The sequence below is a fragment of the Hemicordylus capensis genome, chromosome 1 (assembly GCF_027244095.1).
Source record: "Hemicordylus capensis ecotype Gifberg chromosome 1, rHemCap1.1.pri, whole genome shotgun sequence".
NCBI lineage: Eukaryota > Metazoa > Chordata > Lepidosauria > Squamata > Cordylidae > Hemicordylus > Hemicordylus capensis.
The window spans coordinates 50,056,987-50,075,902 of NC_069657.1; the positions used below are offsets into that span (position 1 = coordinate 50,056,987).

The 18,916-nt window shown below is 45.1% G+C and overlaps 1 protein-coding gene across 8 annotated transcripts in view; it reads left to right on the top strand.

The window, feature by feature from the left end:
* LTBP2 (latent transforming growth factor beta binding protein 2) overlaps positions 1 to 18,916 on the top strand; it is a 259,813-nt gene that overhangs the window by 63,683 nt on the left and 177,214 nt on the right. For all 8 annotated transcript variants that reach the window (XM_053276860.1, XM_053276887.1, XM_053276867.1 and 5 more), the window contains one exon: positions 15,932 to 16,002. In XM_053276860.1, coding sequence (XP_053132835.1) covers positions 15,932 to 16,002 — 71 coding nt within the window. The remainder of the gene's footprint in view (positions 1 to 15,931; positions 16,003 to 18,916) is intronic.

An 18,916-nucleotide genomic window follows, 5' to 3' on the forward strand; every position in this document is an offset into this window, starting at 1 on the left:
CATACATCTAGTCTCCCATTCATATGCAACCAGGGTGGACCCTGCTTAGCTAAGGGGACAAGTCATGCTTATGAGAGAGCCAGAACTGGCTGTAGCTCCCAATCAAATGCAGATGCTGAAGCAGAAGGAGGGTGCTTAAAGGACTGCCTTCTCCTGCATGGATCTGCCCAGATTTTAAGATCACCTCCTACGGCCCTGCTCCAAGCAAGGCAGGTGGTGATTGCAGAGAGGGCCTTTTCAGTTGTGGCACCTTATCTTTGGAATTTCTTTTCCAAAGACGCTCACTTGCCACCATTCCCGCATTATTTTTGGTACCAGGTGAAAACCTTTTAATTTGCCAGGCTTTTTAGATTATTTGGTTTTTATATTGAAATGTCTTTTTATCTGCTGCTCTGATTTTTTAATTTGCTGTGTTTTGTTATTATTTCTAATAATAATACTTTAAAAATAATACTTTAAAAATAATACTTTAAAAATATGGTTTTTTGGAATGCCACTCTATGAATAACTGAAGAACACTTAAATATTGGCTGACATCCACAAGAAAGCTGGTCTTGTGGTAGCAAGCATGACTTGTTCCCTTAGCTAAGCAGGGTCCACCCCAGTTGCATTTGAATGGGAGACCACATGTAAGCACTGTAAGATATTCCCTTCAGGGGATGGAGCCACTCTGGGAAACACAGAAGGTTCCAAGTCCCCTCCTTGGCATTTCCAAGATAGGGCTGAGAGACATTCCTGCCTGCAGCCTTGGAGAAGCCGCTGCCAGACTGTGAAGACAATATTGAGCTAGATAGACCAATGGTCTGACTCGGTATATGGCAGCTTCCTAGGCTCCTATGAAGTGCATATGCAGCAAAGGAGGCATGTGTGCAGCATGCTTCGTTAGTCTGGATGTCAGACATTAGAAATAAATAGCTGAATACAATATTTGGTCACAAACCCAGGCTTGCTGCCCAACCATGTGTGGAATGATGGGATGGGGCCAGAGCTCAGTGGTAGAGCCTCTGCTTTGCATGCAGAAGGTCCCATGCAGAAGGTCCCTGGTATCTCCAGGCAGGGTAGGAAGAGACCACTGCCTGAATCCCTGGAGAGCTGCTGCCAGTCAGTGTAGACCAGGGCTGCTCAACTTTGGCCCTCCTGCAGATGTTAGCCTACAACTCCCACAATCCCTGGGTATTGGCTTCTGTGGCTGGGAATTATGGGGACTGTGGTCCAAAAACAGCTGAGCAGCCCTGGTGTAGACAGTACTGGATTGACCAATTTATTAGGAACATAGGAAGCTGCTTCTAACTCAGTATGAGGCAGCTCCTTAATGACCCTGTTTTATCACATTTACTTGGGAATCTGAAGCAAAGATTGCTTTCATAGACTGTGGTTCCATCCTGCTCTTTATAAATAGGGAGTGGGTAAAACTCCAGAATGAACATTTTAACTATCAAGAATTATAAGCGATACTCATAGGGAGACCTCAGAAATATATCAAATTGGAATTAATCCAAGGTCCATTTATTTATTACAATATGTATTTTTGGGTTGTTTTTTATATTTAAATAATTGTAAGCTCTCTTGGGCTTTCGCAGAAGGGTGGCATACCAAGAAATATATTCCACTAACACCAGGCAGTGCAGTTTATGGACTATAGATTCTGTCTACTGTTTTATTAAGGAAACACCACTTCTTTAAGGAAAAGCTGCAGGGACTAGCTGCTTGATCCCGATTGGGCCCACCGTGCACCAGTGTTAATCCTTTCCCACCTGTGCTGCTGTCCGGCTGAAAATCTCTTGTCTTCAAGTCGCTGTTTGCCCTCAAAGCAGTTATTAGCAGCAGTTAGATGCTTCGGAAGCAAACAGAAGATTTGGGGTCTATGTGGGCTTTTCAGCAGGAAAATGGCATGGGGTGTGTGTTAAATTTCCCCACATGCTGGGTCCTGATCTGGATTTACCCCGTTCCCCCACAGCTGCTTTTTGTTAAAGAATAGGAGTTTCTGATGTTAAGCACACACTTCTTAACAACACAATTAGCATTAACATGTAGTCTGGCCGTAGGATAGTAACCCTTGGCTAGCATTTTCCATTTTTACAAGCCAGCCCTTATCCTAACAGAACAGGCACCTGGGACTTTGAGCATTTATTTGCATTACTTTAGCTGGCGTTCTGCCCTGTGGGAGGCTGCCACAGTTCCAGGTGGGGCTTCAGATAAATGAATGGGAAAATGAGTGATTTCTTCATAACCTGCAGAAACTTCCATAACTCTTGTGCCAAGCCCCAAGTGTCTATGAGTATTTTGGTGGTGAATTGTTAGTGTCAGAACTGTATACACTGGATACAAAAGCGGTCGCTGCCCCGAGATTGTAGAATGCGCTCCCTGCTGGGATACGATCCTCCCCATCTCTGGCAATTTTCAAAAAACACTTGAAAACCCATCTTTTCGCCCAAGCTTTCTCAGCTTCCTAATTTTTTAGGTTTTAATTTCTGGTTTATTTTTAAATTGTTAAATTGTTTTTAGTTTTTTTATATGTTTTAACTTGTTTTATGCTATTGTTAACTGCCCAGAGATGAAAGTTTGGGGCGGTGTACAAATTTGATAAATAAATAAAATAAAATAAATAAATGTTATTTGTATTCAATTGATGCTACTCCTATCTAAATCCAGTGTAGGAAACTTTGATTTTATACAAGTAGGCTATAAAAGGAACAGACTTAAAACAATTTTAAAGTTCTGAAATTTCCACCTGCTTCTAATGAACACCTGTCCTTTACCCCCTCATAACATCAGAGTCAGAAGCCACCTTTAGGCCTGCTGATCATGTGGGATCAATGCATGACTGTAGTGGGGAATGATGGCTTGTGGCAGCAATCTTCACTCCCAATTTATGTGCATTCATTTCAATGCCATGTAAAATACATACATTATATACTCAGAGACTCCTGTAATCCCAAAGCACCTCCCACAGAGGAGATTGCTCACAGTGTTTCTGCATGATTCATTGCTCTGATTCAGCCTTTTCCAGTTAGGCTCAACTGGGGATGGATGAGAACAATAGCTGATGAGGTGGTAAAAAATGCATGACCTTGACCTGGCAGCCCCCTGTAACATAGGAAACCGCCTTCTACTGAATCAGACTATTGCTCCATCTAGCTCAATATTATTTACTCTGACTGGCAGTGGCTCTCCAAGGTTTCAGGAAGGAGCCTTTCCCAGCCCTGCCTGGAGATGCCAGGGATTGAAGCGGGGACTATTCGCATGCAAAGCAGATGTTCTGGGAAGGCAGATGCTTTGGTGGCAGCATTGGGAGAGGTATGGCCTCATCTCAGTACTGCCAACTAATGCCTGCTGGGCACTTTCCAGACTAGACTGTGCAACGGGGTCACATCGTATCTGGGAAGTGTGCTTCCACACTTCTTCCTGCATTGTGACACCGCAGTCCCTATGTGGACAGCAGGGTGCCATTCACATCTCCAATGCCTTGTTTCGAATTTAATTGCAGCCATGTGGAGCAAGGACGTTGTATATCCGGCATGAAAAGGTTGCTGTTTTTTCGGGTCGTTAGTTGCTGAGAGACTGCTCTCCCGGCTGTTTACATCCCGAATGCGACTTGCCTGAACGGAGGCATTTTGCTGCTGTTCCAGCAGCTAGTCTGGAAAGTGCCCTGGTAAGATTATAGGGCTCCCCTGCCATACTGAGTGGCGATGAGATGCTATACCACCTGACTGGCCACTGCTGCTGGGTAATTCTGCTGTGTTTCTGCATCAGATTCAGGACTAGTAAGATTATTCAGCTGTTCCCAATGCAGATATGTTGCAGAGTTACTTGCCCTCATAGGAGACTGTATGTTATTGGGTTTCTGCATGAGTCACTGGTCTGAGTTTGTCTCCTTCCAGTCAGAACAGTGACACATGTAGGCACAGAGAAGTCGAGCTGTTGTGGAGGTGGGCCATTATTCCACTTACACATTGTTCAAATAAACACCCATCCTGGGGTATAAGAGAGACATATGCTTCCAGTTTTCTAAGGCAGTTGGACCCTCAGATGATGACTGTTTGTTTGTTTATTTGATTTCTATACTGCCCTTCCAAAAATGGCTCAGGGCAGTTTACATTAAAACAAAACTAAAATCAATTAACTATTAAAATCAAAAATTGTAAAAACAACATAAAACCATAATAAAGACAATTAAAACAGTTTGTAAAACCCTGGAAAACCAGACCAAACCTTTACGGTATAAAAACAGTTTAAAAACCCTGGAAGGCCAACCCTAACAGATAGGTCTTAAGGGCTCTCCTGAAGGCCAATAATGAACTCAGATTACGGATTTCTGCTGGGAGTGCATTCCACAGCCCAGGAGCAGCTACAGAGAAGGCCCACCTCTGAATCACCACCAGACGTGTTGGCGGTAACTGAAGATGGACCTCCTCACATGACCTTAATGTGCGGTGGGGATCGTGCAGAAGAAGGCACTCTCTAAGCTAACTCTAGCCCTAAGCCATTCAGGGCTTTAAAGGTAATAACCAGCAATTTGTATTTTGCCTGGAAACATCTCGGCAGCCAGTACAACTGTTTCAAAAAAGGCATATTATGGTCTCCCTGGGTTGCCCCAGAGAGCAATCTGGCTGCCGCATTTTGAACTAACTGAAGTTTCCAAACTACATACAAAGGCAGCCCCATGTAGAGTGCATTGCAATAGTCAAGCCTGGAGGTTACCAGCTGATGCACCACTGTTTTGATTATGAGGATTATGAGATTATGATTATGAGATTATGAGGACATGAAAGGGATTATTAAGGAGGATAACGAGATTACAGAAAAGCTGAATGAGTTCTTTGCATCTGTCTTCATGGCGGAGTATACTCACCATATAGCCACTCCAGAACTGAGCTTCTCAAGCTTGGAGGCAGAACTGGGCCAATCTGAGGTGATGAGAGAGAATGTTCTATCTAAACCATCTTGAAAAACTAATAATTAACAAATCGCCGGGGCCAGATGGCATCCACCCAAGAGTTCTGAAGGAACTCAAATGTGAAATTGCTGATCTCCTAGGACAAATATGTAACTTGTCCTTGCAATCAGGCTCTGCACCAGCAGACTAGAAAGTAGCTAATGTAACTCTGATTTTCAAAAAGGGATCCAGCGGGGATCCTGGAAACCTCAGGCTGGTTAGCTTAACTTCTGGCTTGGGTAAATTGATGGAAAGCATACTTAAGGACAAAATTGTTAAACATATAGAACAGGCGTGCACAACTCAAATGACCTGGTGGGCCGAAGCCAACCGTGACTTGGCTAATGGGGGCTGAGGTCAATTTTTAGGGTGCTGATTATTAAAGTAACATTTATTTTATATTATTTATTTATTTTATATTAATTTAAATTAACCTTGGCCTGCCAGAACGTCAAAAGTTAAATTTTGATTAAATTCATTTTAATTAATTTCACTTTAATTTGATTTAATTAATATTAATCAATTAATTAAATCAAATTAAAGTGAAATTAATTAAAATGAATTTAATCAAAATTTAACTTTTGAAGTTCTGGCAGGCCAAGGTTAATTTAAATTAATATAAAATAAATTGAATTAAAATTCATTCTAATAAAATAAATACAATACAAGTTGTACAGAATACATAATAAAATGCATGGTTCTTCCTTTCCACCTCTGCCAAATCATCACATTTAACATGGAACGCTTGTAAGGAAAAAAAAATTAGAGAAGTTTTCCTCATAATTTTGGATGACAAGATTACACTTTGATCAGAAGGGAGAGGGGGAAAGAAGGAGGGAAAGGATGGGGCAGGAGGCTTGGGGAGAGAGAGAGAGAGAGAGAGAATGAGAATGCAGGTTTTATGAGAGGAGCCACACCATCCTACCAAACCTCTGTGCCTTTTCTTTTGCATCTTTGCCGCTGCACGGCCAAGGGATAGCTGCCTGGGGGTGAGCCAGGAGTAGTCCTTCTCCCCCACTGGCGGCGGCTCCTCCCACTCCCAGAGTGATACAGGGTCTGCCGTTTGGCCCTGCGTCTCTTCCCAACTGTGAGGCATGCCTGCACAGTGGAAAGATAGTTGCAGCCACATGATCAGCATGATCCATGAGAGCCAGCATGGTGTAGTGGTTAGAGTGCTGGATTAGGACTGGGGAGACCTGAGTACAAGTCCCCATTCAGCCATGATACTAGCTGGGTGACTGTGGGCCAGTCACTTCTCTCTCAGCCTAACCTACTTCACAGGGTTGTTGTGAGGAGAAACTTAAGTATGTAGTACACCGCTCTGGGCTCCTTGGAGGAAGAGCGAAATATAAATGTAAAAATAATAATAATAAAAATAATAAAATAATAAAGGAGAACCAGAATGGCTTCTGCAAGGGCAAGTCTTACCTCACTAGTATTTTGGCGTTCTTCGAGAGGCTCAACAGGCATGTGGTTAAAGGTTATCCGGTTGATATAGTATACTTGGACTTCCAAAAAGCTTTTGACAAAGTTCCTCACCAGAGGTTCTTGAGTAAACCTAGCCGTCATGGGAAAAGGGGACAGGTCTAATTGTAGATTGGTAAATGGTTGAAGGACAGGAAACAGAGGGTAGGAAGAAGTGGGGTCCCCCAGGGATCTGTACAGGGACCAGTGCTCTTTAACTTGTTCATAAATGATCTAGAAGTTGGGGGTAAGCAGCGAGGTGGCCAAATTTGCAGATTACACTAAATTATTTAGGGTAGTGAAATCCACAACAGATTGTGAGGAGCTCCAAGAGGATCTCTACTAACTGGGGGAGTGGGCGACAAAATGTGGATCAATGTAAGCAAGTGTAAAATGATGCACATTGGGGCAAAAAAACCCCAATTTCACATATACTTTGATGAGATCTGAGCTGTCAGTGACTGACCAGGAGAGAGATCTTGGGATCATGGTCGACAGCTCATTGAAAGTGTCAACTCAGTGCACAGCAGCTGTGAAAAAGGCCAATTACATGTTAGGGATCATTAAGAAGGGGATTGAAAATTAAAACGCTAATATTACAATGCCCTTATACAAATCTATGGTGTGGCCACATTTGGAGTACTGCGTACATTTCTAGTCACCCTATCTAAACAAGGACATTACAGAACTGGAAAAGGTGCAGAGGGCAGCTAAGATGATCAGGGGTCTGGAGCACCTTCCTTATGAGGCTACAACATCTGGGGCTTTTTAGTTTGGAAAAGAGGCAACTACGGGGAGACATGATTGAGGTGTATAAAATAATGCATGGAGTAGAGAACGTGGACAGAGATAAATTTTTCTCATAACACTAGAATCAGGGGTCATCCCATGAAAATGAAGATTGGGAAATTTAGGACCGACAAAAGGAAGCACTTTTCACACAGTGCATAATTAATTTGTGGAATTCTCTACCATGGGACGTGGTGATGGCTACTAGCTTGGATGGCTTTAAAAGGGTTTAGATAACTCTATCAATGGCTACTAGTCTGGGGGCTATAGGCCACCTCCAGTCTCAGAGGCAAGATGCCTCTAAATACCAGTTGCAGGGAAGCAACACCACAAGAAAGGGCATGCCCTCACCTCTTGCCTGTGGGCTTCTCAGAAGCATCTGGTGGGCCACTGTATGAAACAGGATGCTGGACTAGATAGGCCTTGGGCCTGATCTCATGTACTTTTAACTCAGGAAAAGGGCTACCCAGTTATCAGCAGTTTATATAATACTGACCTAAGGTAAAAAGTCCAAGCAACCCTTTTTATCCTAAGAAAGGCAACCAGGTGTTGGCAATGTACCCTTTCTTTTAATGTGAACAAGCTGTGTATGTATATGAGAGTGACCTGGGACTTATATTTATGAAGGTTCTGGAATTTCTCCCATCAGGAATTACAGGTTTGGTTTACAGCCAGGGGCTGTTCTTTTAGAGGAATGAGTGGTCCTGCCTGCAGGAACCACCATGTGATTGTGCCAATAATTTGAGGCAAGAATGGGAAATGCTTTCTCCCTTTGCAATCATGTTCAGCAGGTTTGCAAAAGTCCACTTAACAAACCCTCAGGGAGGCATTGAAAACTGTAATATTCCTTCTTCACTGTAACAGGTTTGGCCTGAGGGGGAAAGCATTGATGGGAGGTTGTCAGTAATGTTGAAAATACATCTTAACAAACTACATAACAGGAATTGATTCTCTGAGTTATTTAAGAGAACACCCATTTGGTTGGGGGTACGTAATGTGATCATCGCAACACTATGTAGTGGTTGTTGCGGGTAATGTAGCATATTGTATTCATGCCAAGAGGCAGCTCTCTATCCCAGGAAGGCAGAGAATGTTAATGAGGACACATGGCCAATACTGCTAGATAGGCTCATAACCCAATATGCAACATGCACCCATCTGCCTGCCCTTTCCCCGCAAACTAGAATTAGTTTTTTTTCAGAAAGTGTTCCTACTATCAGCTCCTCTGACAATGTCTGGTGTTATAGCCACTGTAGTAATTCTATCACAATATATCACACTGCATTATTGGGCCAAACTGGCTGTGATGGTGGCAGATTCGTGTATTTCAACCTGGATCTGCTGCAAGCACATAAAAAATGAAAGGTAGATCTTATTATTTATTTATTTATGTACTTTATCTATCACATTTTTATATTGCCCTCTCCAAAGGCTCTGGACAGTATACAACAACAAAACAAAAAACTAAGAATCATTTAAAACAATCAGCTTTAAACAATATAAAAAACAAATTTAAGCAGTTTAAAACCACTTAAACACAGTTAAAACATTTAATAATTTAAGAACCTTGGAAGGCCAGACCAAACAAATAAATTTTAAAGGCTCTACTGAAGGCTAACAATTTCTGCCACGCGTTCCACAGCCCAGGAGCAGCCACAGGGAAGGCCTGGTTCCGAGTCACCACCAGATGTACCGGTGGTAACTGGAGACGGACCACCTCAGATGACCTTAACATGCAGTAGGGATCATACAGAAGAAAGCACCCTCTAAGGTAACCTGGACCTAAGTCGTTCAGGGCTTTAAGGGTAATAACCAGCACCATGTATTTTGCCCAGGAACATAGTGGCAGTCAGTGCAACTGTTTAAGTACAGGCATCATATGGTCTCTTCAGGTTACCCCAGAGACCAGTCTGGCTGCCACATTTTGGATTAACTAAAGTTTCTGAACTATGTATAAAGGCAGCCCCATGTAGAGCACATTACAAGAGTCAAGCCTGGAGGTTACCAGCTGATGCACCACTGTTTTGAGATCGTTCTCTTCAAGGAATGGATGCTGCTGTAAAATCAGCCGAAGCTGACGGAAAGCACTCCAGGCCATAGTCTTCACCTGAGATGCCAGGGTGAGGCCTGGATCCAAGAGCACTCACAAGCTGCATACCTGTTCCTTCTTGGGGAGTGTAACCCTATCCAGCACAGGAAGATCTCACTCATCCTTCAAATTCTGGTCCCCTACAATGAGCATGTCCAGGGGCATATCTAGGGTGGGGCAGGCAGGGCACGTGCCCCGGGCACCACTTGAAGGGGGCGCAATTTTTTAAAATGAACATTTTTTTTAAAAAAAATGGCAGCCAAAAACAAAATAGCCACTGCGCATGCTCAAATGGCCTCTGTGAGGCCATGGGCCATGCCAGGCCTTGCAGAGGCCATTTGAGCATGTGTGGTTGCCATTTTATTTTTGGCGGCCATTTTTTTAAAAAAAACATTTAAAAAAAAATGGCCACTGAACATGCTCCAATGGTCCCTGTGAGGCCCTAGGCCTTGTTAGGCTTTGCAGAGGCCATTTGAGCATGCATGGCAGCCTCCAAAATGGCCACCATGCTGATCTTTGTAGGCCCAAACAGGCCCCAAAATCAGCCCGGGTCAGGCTGCAGCAGTGAATTAAGAGCCTGGTGGGGGATGGGGGTCCTTTGCAGCCCCCCACCATGGCCTTTAGGAAGCCCCCAAAGGGGCTACAGGTAATTTTTTAAAATTTAATATAAGTCACTGTACACATATTTAGTTTGGCACTATGTACAGAGGGCTTGTGAATACTGAGCTGAAGCTTATGAGCTAGGATTGTATTCATTTGCTCTTATTTTGCTTCTTGTGTTAAGTGAGTTAAATGTGATGTCTTAATTATATGGCTATTAATGGTGAGTTTGTCTTTGAATCAGTGTGAAATCCTTAGTATTAAGGCTCACTGGGAGTTCCTTGTTCTCTTTCTCTCATTTTAACTGTCTTTCTGAAATACTAGAATATATTCTAAGCAGTGACACAGTTTACTCTGCATAGCCTTTAATTATTTTCAGAGTATCTGGGAAAGGCAAATTCTCCATTTATTTTTTAAACCTATGTAATAGTGATGCTACAATGCATAGTAGAGAATTAGACAGGCACTTCTGTTTAGTTTTCCAAGTACACCTCCACATAGTATTTGGATATTTCATGAGCCCCAGCATACTGAAATTGGTAGTTTTCCAGCATTTTTTGGTCTGGCTATGTCCACTGCTAAATAGTTTTTGAAATATTAAAAGATTAACGAGCTTGATTTGTATTTTTGAGCTGATATTATGGTAAAGTTATCTGAAAGATGGGTGTCAGATGTTTGGCCAGGGGGCACAATTTCAGTGCTTGCCCTAGGCGCTATTTTCCCTAGATACGCCTCTGAGCATGTCAGTCTTGCTTGGATTCAGCTTCAATTTGTTACTGCCTGTGGGCAGGCATTTAGGACATGAGTGCCATTTCCTGATAGTGATGATGATGACAAGGAGAAATAGATTTGGGTGTCATCAACATACTGATAACTCCCAGCACCAAATATCCTGATGACCTCACCCAACGATTTCATGTAGATGTTAAAAAGTATTGGTGATAGAATGGAGACTCCATATAATAGCTCCCATTTCAAAGAGCAACCATCATCAAGCTCTACCATCTGGAATCTAGCCAAGAGACAAGAGCAGACCTACTGAAAATCAGCATCTCCTATCCCCAACTGCCCCAGGAGATCCAGAGGCATACCATCTTTGATGGTACTGAACGCCACTGGAAGATCCAAAAGAACCAGCAGAGTCACACTCCCTCTGTCGATTCCCTGGTAAAGGTGATCCAGTAACTATCCATCACTAAGGGATCCAGGGAAGGCTTCTTGAGCAGCAGTCTAGCCATTGCCTACTTCAGACGAGGTATCCTACCCTTCCTCAGCAATGCGTTAATGATATTAACTAGGCCACCTCCAACAATCTCCCTGCTAGAAAGAAGCAACAAAGTTGGGCAAGGATCCAGAGAACAAGTTGTGGGCCGCACTGCCCAAGTCAGCTTGTCCACATCCTCAGGAGTCACAGATTGAAACTGATCCAATCTACTACTGCAGGAGGGATTGCTGGACACCCCCTTAATCGACTCTGCAGAAATAGTGGAGTCTAAGTCGGCCTGAATACAGAAGAGAGCCAGCGTGGTGTAGTGATTAGAGTGCTGGACTAGGACCGAGGAGACCCGAGTTCAAATCCCCATTGTCATGATTCTAGCTGGGTGACTCTGGGCCAGTCACTTCTCTCTCAGCCTAACCTACTTCACAGGGTTGTTGTGAAGAGAAACCTAAGTATGTAGTACACCGCTTTGAGCTCCTTGGAGAAAGAGCGGGATATAAAATGTAAAAAGATAAATAAATATTTTATCTGCAAAGAACCCATTAAAAGCATTACAACAGAACACAGTCTCTGGGGACTGATTCGAAATAGAAAGAACGTGAATTAAACTCCTCACGACCCAGGATAACTGCTGAACGTGAACCTGCAGACGCAATGCACACAGACCAGAATTGGTTTTTTGCTGCACATACTGCCACCACATAAATCTTCAAATGGGCTCTATGCGGTGTCTGTCAAATTTGAGCTGAGTTCTCCTCCACTTGCGTTCCAGTTGCCTACCTTGCTGCTTCAACCCCTGTAACTTCTCTGTATACCAAGGGGCCACTTTTAAAGCGGGTCAGTAGGGATGTACATGGAACTGGTGGGGGCCAGTTTGAAGGCGGGGAGGGTGCTCACCTTTAAGGGCAGGGGAGGGTGCTCTTACCCCTTCCTGTTGCATTTCTCCCACAGGCGCTGCACTGTACAAGGATCCTGCAGGGCATCAGCATACCTCCCTGCTGCCCTGTTCCCTCATTGGACCAGAAGTGACAGGAAGTACCCTGTGCATGTGCATGCACCGACACGAGCTCGCACATGGTGCATGCATGCCTGACATGCACATGAGCGAGTGCGATGTGCGCGCTCATGTGCCCGACATGTGTGTGAGCGATGTGTGCGTGCATTCACCCGATGTGCGCCCACACGCAGGGTACTTATTTTCACTTCTGGTCCAACGAGGGAACAGAGTGGCAGGGAGGTACGCTGCCGCCCTGCTGGACCCTTTTACAGTGCAGCGCTGGTGGAGAAAACATGGTGGGAAAGGTAAGAGCACCCTCCCCTGCTTTTAAAGGTACCCTCCCCGCCTTTGAACCAGCTGATCTACCTGTCATTAGAACCTGGTTGGAGGCCCGTAAAACGGCCTCCAAATAGGTTCATGCACATCCTTACAGGCCAGAAGGGACACTTAGGAGCAATCGTGACTACTGCCCTGGTAAGTTCCCTATTCCAGGTTTCCACCAAAGCATTGACAGAATCACTGGCAGCACCAACACTACAACCCTCCAAGGCTTTTTGGAATCCTACTAGATCTAACCACCTTCTTGGCCAGGAGAGGAGATATGGGGAGATGAAATGGGGGAGGGCAAGTGTTCACTTTAGCTCCTCTCATCCTCATGTCCCTTTTGTGCCTTAAACTATTCCCTAGCCCACTTTCAATATGATTATGGCAGATCTGGGTTTACACATCTAGATCTGCTACCATCTGCTACCAGGCCTGCTCAATAACCCCAGAATTATGGGAAACTCATTTTCGGGCACTTTATAATGATATCTCCCCCCAAGGCCCCCTTCAAATAGGTTCATTACCACACTGGTCTCCGGTCTCCACTAAAGAGATAGAGCAATTAATCATCCAACCGAAATGCGGGAAAGCACCTGGAAACGATTGTATCCCGCCGGAACTTCTGAAGCTCTACAAAGATTGGTGGGCTCCTGTGCTGGCTGCTCTCTTCACACATATTGATCAAACAGCACAATTCCCCCAGGATTGGGGAACGGCGATTGTGGTTCCTATCCATAAGAAAGGCAGATGGGATGATCCCTTTAATTATAGACCAATAAGCCTTTTAAATATCATAAGTAAACTTTATGCTAAGCACTTATGTGTCAAACTATGTGCTTGGATGGAGCAGGAGTGCATTATTGAGGATGAGCCGGCAGGATTTAGAGCTAACAGATCTGGATTAGACCACTGTCTAATATTACAACATCTTGTGGACAAACAGGTAAAAAGGAATAAGCGACCCCTGTTTGCCGCTTTTATAGACCTTAAGATGGCTTTTGATACAGTTTCTAGAGGCCGTCTTTGGTCTAAATTGGCGGCTACTTCTATGGACCGAAGGCTTCTACTCTTGCTCATCAAAATGCATGAAAATTCCTTTTTAAGAGTGCGTTTAGACCATGCTGGTAACCTTACAAACTTAGTACCCATTAGGAAAGGGGTGCGACAAGGGTGTGTACTAGCCTCTTACCTATTCAACCTTTGCATTAACGATTTGATAAAGTGTTTGCAGACATCTGACACACACACACCAAAACTAGCCAACAAGAAAATCCCAATCCTGATGTATGCCGACGACGCAGTAATTCTGTCTCAAACCAGGGTTGGGCTCAAAAGAGCGCTAGATGCCTTAGCACTTTACTGCAGAGATGAGCATCTACAGATTAATTACGACAAATCTAAAATCATGTGTTTCACCAATAAAGTTAAAAAATTTGTATGGATGCTAGATGGACACCGACTAGAACAGGTAAATCAAATAAAATACCTGGGGGTAATTTTTCAACATAATGCTGGGAAATCAGCACATATTAGTATGGTCACAGACTCGGCAAAACGCAGCACAGCAGCAATCTTAAGATTTTTCAGAACTCAGGGTGCAGGCTAAATACCAGCTGCCTTAAAGCTTTATACTGCAAAGGTCATTCCGCAATTATTGTATGGCATACAACTAGGTCCATACTCAAGGTTTGACACTTTGGAAAGAACCCAATCAGGGTTCTTGAGGAATTTATTTGGTACACCAAAATGTACAGCAAATGTGACTTTAAGGACAGAGGCTGGCTTCATAAAAATTGAATCTTGGGCCTGGCTTTTGATTATTTATTTCTGGTTGAAAATACATCTGTGACCAGTTGGTTTAATTCCTGAGTTTCTTTCAGTTAGTCCCCAGCCGTTATGGTTTACTACAGTAAGTACGAAGCTCACCTCTCTAGGCTTAGACCCAGCCCAACTGCTGGAATTGGGTCTAGTGAACGTGAAAAGAGTAGTGAAACAACGCTTTGTTGATATTTAGATCCAAGAAAACTGGGCTGCGCTTCCAGAGTTTGATAGAGCTATAAGAACTAATATGGATCTTTTCCCCGCAAAATATCTGTCGACAATTACTTTCTCTAAGTTTCGATGGATATTCACAAGAGTAAGGGTTAATTCCTTTCCATCCGCACTTCTAGCTGGGAGGTTTCAAGGTGTGCCTTTAGAAGAACGACACTGCCGTTGTGGGTCAGGAGATACAGAAACTGTCGCACATATCCTTCTCCACTGTAATCTTCATTTGTATCCCAGGGAACGCCTGATTGCTCCTCTAATATGTAAACTGGCAGATCAATCCGATGCTAACCTTGTAAAACATCTGCTTTCAGACAAAGATGCTTTAATTTCTATTCCTGTAGCTAAGTTTAGTTATATTGCTTTTAAAAGGTATAACGGGATATCACCCCAATCTTAAACTGTATATATGTATATACATACATATTTTAATGTTTACTGGTTTTTACTCTCTGTTTGGTCAATGACTGTAAATAAAATTACATTACATTGCTACCATCATATCAACTTTGTTCCTAACTCTCCTTCATTTGCTGCTCCCAAAGTAAATACTTTGGGAGGTCCAATACCACGAGTGCTATTGGACCTGCAAAAGAAACTCCCTTTTCTAATTTAATCTATGCAATCTCGTATATCAAGGAAATATTTCTGAAAATTTATGCTACTACCACTGGCCGTTTTCTACACTTCTGTTTTGTTGCTATAATGCATTGTGAGCACACAGGAAGCCTCCAGCAAGGAGGCAGGGGAGGTATCTTTTCCCAGCACTTCCCTGTGATCACCATGCAAAGTCAGACATGTGGACTGCTAATTCCCTTGTATCCGTCCCTGTCAGCTTTATGAGAACTTGCTGGGGTTCTATCAGGGCTGGCATACCCTGAAGGTTTGCATGCCATGGTGGGAATTGGAAGTATGGAAGCAGGGCACACAATCTTGGAAATTCATACTTCCTGGACTTTCCCTAAAAGAGTGGTTCTCAAATTCAAAGTCAGAGTCAATCAGTGAGTGTATTTTTTCCTCCTCCACTCCAATGATGCTTTGAACGATGGGGTGGGGCTTGCTTGTGCAGTGAGGGGCCTTGCCTCGCACCTTCAACCAGCAAGTGCTTTGTTCACTGGCTGGATGTGGGAGGGGGGCAAGGAGATGCCCTGGAGTGGAGAAGGGCTGGGGGGACACCATGGCAGCCCCCAGACTCTGGCAGTTCAGGGATATTTCCCCCCTCCCCCCCCACACTCCTTGTCCAGTGGTAGCTGTGCCACTGGGCTGGAGCAAGCTCCTCTCTCCTCCAAGGAAATTGGCTTTCTTATAGGTACGAAACCTGCCTAACCTTGCCTCTACTCCACTCATGCAGCAAAAGTTGGCCACCCTCCCCTGATTTGGAGCAGGTAGCAGTAGCTGAGTAAATAGGTGTTGCTTTAAGAAGCATCAAACATTGCCCTGCTAATTCTGTTGTATGCTACTGCCTAGGCCGAATGTCTGCGGGGGACAGTGCTGCTCAGGATGGACAACTGCTCCTGGGACGAACCGATGCATTAAACGTGAGTATTTTTTTATTTTTAAATCTCATAACAATTAATCTTTATATAGCACTATTGCTGTATTTGATACACATGTACAAAAAGATGGTCCTGGCCTATAGGAGATTACAATCTACATTTCTACAATAAGTATAAGGAAAAGATTGTAAAGAAGAGATGACAGGATGGAGATGGAGCTGCTGGTCAGTGAATGAATACTTGATATGCATATAATTTTTTTTTACCCTGGATATAAATCAGACTACACTCTAATGCACAACGAAAAGCCCAAATCATGTGTGAAGTGCTCCTCAATAGCTCGCAGGGACTTCGGAGTAAATCTGGCCAATATGTGAGCATACACCCTCTGTTCTGGAGGAAATGTGAACTAAAAGCCCTGTGTGAAAAATGCTCTGGAGTACCACTGCCAATCAGTAGACAATACTGACTTAAATTAAATAGACCAATGGTCTGACTCAATCTGTGGTAGCATCATAGGTTCATAACAAGGAAAGAGAGAGGCTAGAGATGAGCAGTCATGTGTAGGCTTTATTTTGGTTGGGGATGAGGTCTAAAGTATTAAGCCAAGGGCTTTGAAGAAAAGGGTTAGGATTTTTTTGAAGAGAGATTTAAAGGAATATATATATACTAGCTGAACCCGCACAGAGCATCTGTGTGGTAGTTCACTTCCTTTTTGGGTCTAGTTGGGAGAATTTGTTTGGCTGGTCCTCCCACAGCTCTCTCGCTCATTCTGTCCCCCCCCCCAGCGCCTCTCTCGCTCACTCTGTCTCTCCCCCCTCCACGCCTCTCTCGCTTCCTGTGTCTCTCCCCCCCACTCCTCTCTCGCTCGCTCTGTCTCCCCCGCTCCTCTCTCGCTCGCTCTGTCTCTCCCCCCGTGCCTCTCTCGCTCGCTCTGTCTCTCAACCCCCCAAGCCTCTCTCGTTCTGTCTCTCCCCCCGCACGCCTCTCTCGCTCGCTCTGTTTCTCCCCACGCGCCTCTCTTGCTCGCTCTGTCTCTCCCCCCGTGCGCCTCTCTCGCTCGCTCTGTCTCCCCCGTGCGCCTCTCTCGCTCGTTCTGTCTCTCAACCCCCCAAGCCTCTCTCGTTCTGTCTCTCCCCCGTGCGCCTCTCTTGCTCGCTCTGTCTCCCCCCCGCGCCTCTCTTGCTCGCTCTGTCTCCCCCCCGCGCCTCTCTCGCTCGCTCTGTCTCCCCCGTGCGCCTCTCTCGCTCGCTCTGTCTCCCCCGTGCGCCTCTCTCGCTCGCTCTGTCTCCCCCGTGCGCCTCTCTCGCTCATTCTCTCTCTCAACCCCCCAAGCCTCTCTCATTCTGTCTCTCCCCCGCGCGCCTCTCTTGCTCACTCTGTCTCCCCCCGCGCCTCTCTAGCTCGCTCTGTCTCTCCCCCGCGTGCCTCTCTCGCTCGCTCTCCCCCACGCCTCTCTCGCGCGCTCTGTCTCTCCCCCGCGCCTCTCTCGCTTGCTCTGTCTCTCCTCCGTGCCTTTCTCCCCCCGCGCCTCCCCCCATGCCTCTCTCGCTCGCTCTGTCTCTCCCCCCATGCCTCTCTCCCCCCGCGCCTCTCCCCCCCCCACACCTCTCTCGCTCACTCTGTCTCTCCCCCTCCTGCGCCTCTCTTGCTTGCTCTGTCTCCCCACCCCCACCCCGTGCGCACTCTGCGGCCACCACCAGTCACCAGGCCAGGCCCGCCAGCGGCCCTGGCCTGCAGCCAGCCAATTCTCCTCCTCCTGGGTGTGCCAGCCAATCAGGCGCCTCCACAGCCCAGCCAATCAGCTGGGCTGCCAGGACACATGTTCCCTGGGCACACCTAGGAGAAATATATATATAGATTCATCTAGGCCAGGGGTTCCCAACCTTGAGTCCCCAGATGTTGTTGGACAACAGCTTCCATAATCCCTAGCTGTTATGGCCTTTGGCTGGGGTTGATGAGAGTTGTAGTCCAAAAAACATCTGGGGATCCAAGATTAGGAACCTCTGATCTAGCCAAATATGTGGCTTTCAACAGCAACCAACTTCTAGCAAAATGTGCAATCACTAGGGCAGTTATGGAGTGATTTATTCCCATTCCCATTTGATTTCTAATCAGATGCTTAAAGACAAGGGCAGAATGAGAACCTGTAGTTAGCTATGCCATACCATGATGATGCATAGAATGGCATTTCTGCTGCCTGTTTATTCTACAAGGTTTTGATATTAATCATTTTACAAATATTATGTATGTAGGCCAATACCAATGGAACTGGGTCTGTGCTGGCCATGACATTGCTTTAAGAATTGTAAATTTCTTTAGAAGGGACTTCTTCCATGGATGATGAACCCATATCCTCTCGCACAAGGGATACTCCTCTGGGGGCTGGGGGCCTCCTTGTAGTGGGCGATTTGATCATTAGAGGTATAGAGAGATGGGTTTGTGACCCGCGTGTTGACTGCACGGTGACTTGCCTGCCTGGTGTGAAGGTTGCAGACATCACTCAGCATCTAGAGATGAAAATTTGGGTGGTATAGAAGTTTAATAGATAGATAGATAGGCTCTTAGGCAGTGCTGGGGAGGAGACAGCTGTCGTGGTGCACGTTGGCACCAATGGTGTGGGGAAATGTAGTCAGGAGGTCCTGGAAGCCGAATTTATGCTGAAAGGTAGCATATTGAAGTCCAGGACTCACAAGGTAGCATTCTCAGAAATGCTACCTGTTCCACACGCAGGTACAGTGAGTCAGGCATTGCTGAGGGGTTTCAATGTGTGGATGAGAAGTTGGTGCTGGGAGGAGGGGTTTAGATTTGTTAGGCACTGGGATGCATTTGGGAGCAAACAAGGCCTGTACAAAAGGGACAGGCTGCACTTGAACCAAGATGGAACCAGACTGCTGGCTCTCAAAAAGGTTGCAGAACAATTTTTAAAATGATGCCTGGGGAATAGCCGACAGGA